Genomic DNA, 8,936 nt, shown 5'->3' on the forward strand with positions numbered 1-8,936 from the left:
GGTTACCCTAAAAAGTTCAACAGCTGGATCCCAGAAACAGATCTCCAGCAAGTATAAATAGCAACAATTCTTAATCAATCACCAATGCTAATGTTCGAAGATAGATGTGAATATAAAAGGAGAACAAGCAACTAGTATTAATTTTTGATTTCTGACGTTGTGGAGTCAACACCTATTTGAAAGATGTATCGATGTCATATTTGCTTTAAAGAATACGTCTGGCCTCATGACCGATCTCGCCATATACGGACTAAACATGACAAAATAAGACACACACCCTTACCAACAACAGCAGCAGCAGTATCACCACCACAACCACAAGCAGCAGCAGCAGCAGCAGCATTATCACCACCACAAACAGTAGTAGCAGTAACACCACCAACATCTTTACATTTGGATCCAGTTCAACATTTATCAGATCAAGGAGAGCCATTCCAGTTTACTATCCCATCAAATGCAGTCATCGTTGGTCCGAGTGGATGTGGCAAGACCATGTTTATGTATCATATACTACAGAAAGGACTCGTCAAGCCAACTCCTAACAATATCATATGGTGTTATACAGAATGGCAGCCACTGTACAACACTATCCGTGAGTCCATGTCCCAAGTTCAGTTTGTTAAAGGTATTCCTTATAACCTACATGACGACAACTTCTTCGACGTACGCAACAACAATGTCTTAATTCTGGATGACCATATGACCGAGGCCAAGGATGACAAACGAATATCACAGCTATTTACACGTACATCTCACCATAAGAATGTGATTAATTTCCTATTGCTACAAAACCTGTTTCCACGAGGTAAGGAGTCACGTGATATAGCTCTCAATTCTCATTACGTGACTTTGTTTAATTCTCCTGTGGACAGAAAACAGGTGAAGTTGTTTGCGAGAGGAATTTATCCCAATAATAATGGACGTTTTATGTCGGTCTATGAAGAAGCAGTTCAAAGACCTTACGGTAATCTCACTATCGACTTGCGACCATCAACACGTGAAAATGGAAGACTTCGACCTAATGTGCTTGAGATTCATACCAGAAAGGAGCTTTATCCTATAAAAGAATCATCGACTCAGCTATCATCTCAGTTGAAAGATATTACCCCACCTGTGCACATCACAGACGACGCGGTAGCAAATCCTGAAGAGCAAGTTGACATTATTGATATAGATATAAACATGCCTTCCTGCGACGAGTGTGGTATTATGTTTGAGAATAATCACGACCTGCAACGACATGTCAGAACCTGGTGTCCCGAAAACGGGGGTGAACCTTTAACCAAACGAGCTAGATTAGAAGAATCAACCGTTGAATCTAACAAAGGTGGAGTAACCAGTGAACATGATAAAGAGCGTGAGGTGAAAGGACTGGCACACATGTGGGAACATACTTTGGAACATTGTCAGAAAGATATCATGAATAAGAAAGAAGTATATGAAGAAGAAAGAAAGTCGGAAAGGTGGATAGAGAGAAAACTAAGGAAGTGTTGGGAAGACACTTTTATTAATCGACTTTCCGTTGCAGTTCGATTGTTGAGCTACTTTAGCAAAGGGCCTTCTTTTCAAACCCGTTCTTGATAAAGTAACAGCGATGGACCCAGATACAGATCCCAAGATACTCTCTACCAAAATCAAACTCTTTATGAAGCCCATTGCAAAAGACATACTCTCACACGTGGACCTAGCAGAGGCTGACGACTTAGCCAGTGAGCAAGACGACTCCAGTGACAATGAAACAGACACTGAATAAATGTTGATATATTGTCCATTCTCGTTATTATAAAACATATACGGTACTGTTGGGATTTATCCCTCAATCCGCAACAAGTATCACTTGATTGCGAGGGAAAATAAATATATATTTTATATTATGTTTATGTTATAATTTCCATTATGTATAAACAAACACAACAACAATTCATTTCAACACATTTATTAGTTCATTAGTATGTACATATTGCAGTGAAACATAATGGGAACAAATTCATAAGTAATCTGATACATATTTACATTGATTACATATAATGTCACTCTATTTTGTTTAGAAGACCACACATTGACAATCTTATTTATTAAGTCAGTGTAACATGCGTGTAACAACAATTTAGTAGTAAATTATATACATAATAAAAATACTATAAAACGAATGAAGTGGTAAACTTAAGTTAGCTGAATTTTATAGTGTCCATGAGCCAAAGTATGAACACCATCTGCCATGATGTACCGTTTATCGTCAAAGGGACTTAAGCTAATTTTATTTCGACAGACACTGTACAGCTGATGGCCCTGACTGTAAATCTGTTGCATTTCGTGTCGAAGCTGAACGTGATCAAACAAACATTGTCTATGCATAGAGTGCCTCAGCTGTTTCTTTATGACGGTTTTACTGACTCCTTTGGCAGTCATTTTATCTTTCCCACCATAGGCAAGTGAATACATTTTAGCTCTAAGACCTACAAACTCCTCCATAACACCACCTCCTAACTCGTCCTTCATTTTCCCCAAGACTTTAGCATTGGCTTTAGAATAGATCAAATGGTTAGGGTCATAATTACTGGTGTCGAATAAGTGAGAATGCTCCAGCATGTCAGTGTAGATATCATCTGTTTCTATCTCATACAAAAGCGAATCAGTATCAGTAAAACAGAGCCGAGCTTTATCACCATACTTCTTCTGAATGAAGTTGTAGTGTAAGTCGTACATGAGTATTTTTGACATGTCTAAAATCGAAAAGCCAGCATAGAGTGGTTAGTTAAGATAGAGAGAGGTTTTCTTCAGGTGAACTGCCGCCAAGTGTGGGTTAAAATTTTTAAAAGCTTCAAATGTTGGTTTTGAGCATAGCTTTCTCAAGCGCTTTTTCGTATTGACCACTTCAAAGTGAACATGCTTTCTAACATTCATCATGCTTCGTCCAAAACATGAGTTATTAGCCAATTTGAAAAAGGCTTTTTCGGATTCATTTTTGGCCTCTTTTCGTTTCTCAGTATTGAAATCAATATAGGGTTTAAGCCAGGGAGATTGTATGAAATGTAGGGCTTTGTGTATTTTCTTGAGAATTAAACCCTGACTCATGTAGAATTTCAAGTTTCGGTAATGGAGTACATATTTCTGTTTGTCATTGAGATTCGGAACAAGCTTTTTGACAGGCTGTGCCTTGATGCAGAGCTTCTTCTTTAACTCTTGGGAGTGTTGAGATAGCATGTTATCTGTGACTGTCATGGATTCCGGTGCTAGAGGGTAGTCATTATGATTATCATGTAGGTCTTTAGGGTATTCAAGATCTACCTCTAAAATGTATCCAACATCCGAATTGTCAGGTATAGAACTAACATCCAGGTTTTCAAGATCCTGGGGACTTACACACTCGAAATCTCTCTCGGGTAGTGACTGAGACATGGCCCAGCCATACAGATTGTTCGCATCCCAGTAAATGAGGTGGGTGGATGGCTTGTTTGGGTTGTAATCTTTCAGGTGGGGATTATTGGCTTTAGCATACTTCTTGGTAATCACAGATATCTCTCCTCTCAAACCCTCTTCTACCATCAAGTGCATATCCAAATCGGTGAGTAGCTCCAGCTTGACGCCACCCATCTTCAGCATAGCATCCCATCCCAGTCCAGGTAAAGTGTAATAATGAGCACAGTCTAACCCATAGTATTCAAGACATAAATCCCTAAAATTTTCAAAAACATCCGCCAAACGAATGACATCTCCTTTCATGTACAAATCGTGATAGTCCCCCATGGTTTTCAAATTAAACCTTTTCCAGACGTTCTTCGCATGCTCATAATCTCTATCTGAAATGTGACTGTCTGTCAGAATATTGTAAAATGCTTCCTTTGGTGGGAGATAAATCAGATTAAATTTCGATTCCTCATCCATATAATCATAAGGATAAACACCTTTTCTTAACAATAAATCAATCTTATCAGAACAAAATTCCTGCTTATAGATTTGTGACCAACGTTTCCAAAGATGCATTCAGAAATTGGAGAGAGTCTATGAATCTCAGATACCCCAATGAGAAAGAAATGTATTTTTCCATATTGTTAGCAATGCAATCTATTTTTCCTTTGTAGGTTTTGTCCAATTGTTTTATAATGAGATGAGAATCATACCCTTTCAAGTTGTGGAATATGACTGGTATAAAGAACCGATCTGGCTCATTTTTTTCTCCCACCTGTCTTTCTGAATTTATAATTCAGATTACAGTTTTTATGAGCAGTACCTCGGAATTCCCCAGATAGGTGATCATGATCCCTAACCCGATCCTGACCTAATTTACACTGACAAATATGGCAAGTATCGGCCATGTGAAATAATTTCTCTTGTTCATCCGTTAAATTCATGGGCTCTGGATTTTGTAAGATCTTCGTTATCTCCCTTTCTTCTTTCAAGAGACATTCTATGAAATGTTTGATCACGTCAGGTCCACGATAGACCACAGCTGCTTTGTCAAAGTTTGAGTCAGAAGCAACAATTTTGTAACAGAATCCTGATGGTTCGTGTTTCTGATACTGTGTGGTATAAGATATACATGGAGAGGGTTTACACCCACTGACCTTTTCTGTTAGGGATTCAAAGTCACAGTAGATAATGAAAGGTACCCTTAGCTGTTTGTGTACACTTTTAAATTCAACCCACTTTTTATCCTCTGAAGGTAATCTAACTTTTTGAATACCATGTTGAGTACAGTAGGGGGTGTGATCAATTAATAAATCATGCCTAGAGAATCCATGCAGACATCGCCTGCAATAAAATGTTTGGTGTGCATGCTTCGTTCTGCCTCCCATAAGTCTACTAAAGTTTCTGATGAGACAAAAATGTCTCTTTTCTCCCTGACTGACTAGTAACAAATCAACCTTTCTGTGAACTTCAACATTACTAATGTGCATAGGAAATACTCCATCCTTCTCATCGTACCCCAAAACATTGATTGACAGTTCGTTTTGATCTTCAAATTTGGATATTTGGGATAAGGGAATGGGCATGTCAATGCATTTTAAATGAAGTTCACTTTCGTAAGGTAGATATTTACATACCCTCTCAGCATGGTCCTTTCTATCAAAAGGGTGAAGGTATGCTAGTATACACCAGATAAAACATTTTTGGTCTTCATTCTGAATATTGAGGATGGCTTTTTTCTTAGACAGAACGTTTGGAAGAGGAATATAGCTGCTACCACTCAGTGGAGCATATTCAGCTGTATTGATTTCTAGATGTATAATATGATCAATAGCCCACCCGCTCCCTTCTGCTTGAAACTCTTGTGATGATGTGTACAATTTTGAAATGCCTCTGCTATTTGTTGGTCTATTTCAGAAATATTTGTTGTTAAAAAATTGATAGTTCTAAGTACAGGTTCAGCTAATATGCTTTCGTTGTTTTCATCATATTTAACAAATTTTAATTTTAAAGTTAAGAACCACTTCATACCTTTTTTCTCAGTCAGAAAATCATGTAAGATGGATACAATGTTATTTTGTTCATCTGCTAAGAACTGAAGAATGTCAACGTCATTTGACTGACTTGGTATCCGTGTGTTTGTTGAGATTGCCCCCTCAAGAGCATCAACACGACCCGCTCCGATTTGGTTTCTTCTCTCTTCATACCTCTTACGTCGTCGAATGCAGCTGTCACATGTATTTACCTGATGACTGTAAAAACGCTCAGGAAGCGGTCGATGACACTGGCAACATTATCGGCCCTTTGTGGAACATCCCTCACAAAACCTTTTACCAGGAAGTAAGCACTTGACGTGTCCACAAAAGTTACACACTGCTAACCTTGCGGGGCTATTGTTATTCGAGTTCACTGGGTTAAGACAAGGTCGTTTTGCTGTGGGATTCACCTCAGATGATTTTCGCTTCAAAACTGATAGACACTTATGCTTGTTATAGTTATCAATTCGGTTGAAAGCAGAGTGGCAATGTATACACTCAAATTGTTCATTTCTATGTACTGTACGAATATGCCTTAGGAGACTCTGTTTCTGCAAAAAGGATCGTTGACATATGTTACACTTGTTCTTTGTAAGTTGATCTGTTGAAGTACTACTGTTGTTCTGAACCGTTCGTTCTGCAAGTAATTCGATCTGCTTGAGATTGACGTCAGTATCGTCAGTATAATGGTTAGCCGTGGCCCATGTATTCAGTTCATCTATGCTTTTTACACTATCCAAGAATCGGCCTTTGTCAGACATGATACTTTCCCTATAGTATGTAAAAGAAGAACTAGTTATTTATTTATCCAATGTTCATCTTGAAAAATATACCTTTAAACAAATTGAGTAATTGATATTTCCATTTAAATATTATAAGTATAACATTTACAATGCTTATTTTGAAAATGTACTGCTCATGTAAAATTAAACAACTAACGTACTATTATTTGTTCAAAATCTATTTCTTTATTTGACTGATCATTTATCTGTTAAATAGCAAATTTTGACTTCTCCTAATTCTAAAACAAATTCTTTAAATAAGCTGAAGTTTTCAACACATCTGCGTCCTTGCGCCTTTCTTACTCGAATGACCTCTTTGAAATGAATAAAGTATTTACCTTGGTTAATCTGGCTTGTGGTGAAGTTGTGATAAGTAACTTGAGTTGTTTACACAACACGGGCTCTCGGTGAAGCGTCTATCTCGGCCGTTTACACACGCTCAAATGATTTAATTATTCCCAGTCGTACTCTTTTTATACCTATTCAATATACTACATTGGATGAGTTCATTACTTTTTGGACACTAATAGTATGGTTAACATCACTGAGAGCAAAGCAGTACAATACTAGTGGTGACAGGTTAGATTACATTAGTAAAAGGTATCACACGGCAATAACAATAAATTCATCCCTCCATAATAGTCTGGTCAAAGGACCCAGGTCGCAAAGGAGATCCGCTTCGATCTGTGACCCTGTTTCACATAAGATTTGTTTGCCTTACGCTGTGATTCACAGTAAACGTTGTGTATATACCAAAAGGAAAGGTAACATTAAAACATCATTATCCAGTTTTGTATGACTGAGTTCAGCTATACATTTAGTAAATTAGTAAACAGCATACAATACGATACATAACGCTGACCTTATTAGAGCTAGTCGACAAAAGTGACGCGCGATCTATTTATAGCGTGACGGGACATTCCGGTATTGCACCACAGCATGAAATACCTATACTAAGTCACGTGACGCATTTAGCCAATTAGTGCGTTGTACCTACGATAACAATAGGTACTATTTGGGGCAGAAGCGGCTTTCTATAATCATCACCTGTATCATATACGAATTTTGAAAAAGCAGAAACGTTAAAGAATTATTTTCTATCAATTTCATCAGTTGATGATGCAAATATTGCACTTCCGAGTTTTGGACAACGTTGCAGGGAATCTTTGGAAACCTTGACAATAACCACTGAAGAAGAAATAATAGACATTATTAAAATAGTAGCTCCTAATAAAGCAAGTGGCCCAGATGAAATAAGCCATGAACTACTAAAACGTATTGCCAATTCCATTTCGATACCTCTTCAATTGCTCTTTAATAAATCACTGATCTCAGCAGAATTCCCTACCAATTGGAAAATTGCCCACGTAAAACCACTTTTCAAAAAAGGAGATAGAAGTTCACCAACAAATTGCATACCTATATCATTAATAAGTTGTGTTGGAAAACTATTTCAGAGAATAGTGTTTAAACACCTGTATAATTATCTCACATTCGGTCATCTACTTTATAAGTATCAGTGTGCATACCGACCTAACCACAGCACCGTGTACCAATTAATTGAATTGTATAATAAAATTTGTAAATCACTGTAAATTTCTGTGACATGTCCAAGGCCTTTGATCGGGTATGGCACAGGGGTTTAATCTATAAGCTTAAACAATATGGCATCAGAGGCAATCTCTTAAAATGGATTAATAATTATTTTTCTAATAGGAAACAAAGAGTGTATATAAATGGAACGTTATCAAATTATGGAACTCTAAAGGCTGGAATACCTCAAGGATCAGTTTTAGATCCCTTACTATTTTTGAACTATGTTAACGATATTGCTGATGATCTGTGTAACAAGGCTATTTGCCGATGATACAAGTATTGGAATATCGTCAAATGACATTTCAATTATAGAACGCGATCTAAACATCAATTTGTTGAAACTTTATGAATGGTGAAACAAATGGTTAGTTACCTTTAACCCGAATAAAACGAATGTATTATTGTTTTCTCTAACCAAATTAATTAATGAACCATGTCTTGTATTTGGTGGCACAACTTTAAACAAATCAAAAACGCATAAACATTTAGGTTTAACTTTAGCAGATGATTCAAAATGGTCTAGTCATATTCTAAATGTATGCACATCAGCATCGGTAATGATCTCAGTATTAAGGAAATACAGACTGTTATTAAATCGTCAAACTCTAATGCGAATATATAGTACTTTCATTCGTCCCGTCCTAGAATATGCTTCAGAGGTCTGGGGTGGCTGTTCCCAATTAAACGCACATAATTTAGAAAAGGTACAACTAGAAGCTGCACGGGTAATCACTGGCATGCCTAAATTTGCTTCACGTAATTCGCTATATATTAAAACCGGTCTTACAACACTTAGTGAAAGGAGAAAAAAAACAAAAAACTGTGTACAATGTTTAAAATAATGGAAGGAATGACTCCTGATTTCTTAACTAATTGTATTCCACAAAGATTGGAAGAAAGGGTTCCTTATATGTTAAGAAATCGGGAGGACATATCTACACCTTTTGCTAGAACCTTCTTATTAAAATCATCATTTATTTATTCAGCAATTGATTTATGGAATAATTTAAGCCCAGCAATTAAAAAGTGTGAAACAATATCGTCTTTCAAAAAAGCAGTAACACCAGTGGTAAATAAAGTTCCATATTATTTTTCCTGTGGAAAAAGAATAGAA

At 36.9% G+C, this 8,936-nt stretch overlaps 1 protein-coding gene across 1 annotated transcript; it reads right to left on the bottom strand.

Annotated features, from left to right (window-relative positions):
* Positions 1–286: 286 nt before the first annotated feature.
* LOC121383434 lies at positions 287–8,626 on the bottom strand. Its single transcript, XM_041513452.1, has 2 exons — positions 6,565–8,626; positions 287–6,215 (listed from the first exon to the last, which is right to left on the bottom strand). Exon 2 carries the CDS (start codon positions 3,982–3,984, stop codon positions 2,752–2,754), a length of 1,233 nt encoding a protein of 410 aa, XP_041369386.1. The 5' UTR covers positions 3,985–6,215; positions 6,565–8,626; the 3' UTR covers positions 287–2,751.
* Between the last annotated feature and the right edge of the window lie 310 nt (positions 8,627–8,936).

The sequence above is a fragment of the Gigantopelta aegis genome, chromosome 10 (genome assembly GCF_016097555.1).
Source record: "Gigantopelta aegis isolate Gae_Host chromosome 10, Gae_host_genome, whole genome shotgun sequence".
In the NCBI taxonomy this organism is placed as follows: Eukaryota; Metazoa; Mollusca; class Gastropoda; order Neomphalida; family Peltospiridae; genus Gigantopelta; species Gigantopelta aegis.

What these genes read in the sequence shown, in the direction of transcription:
- LOC121383434 (XM_041513452.1), bottom strand. Translation starts at nt 3,984, where the DNA reads ATGCATCTTTGGAAACGTTGGTCACAAATCTATAAGCAGGAATTTTGT.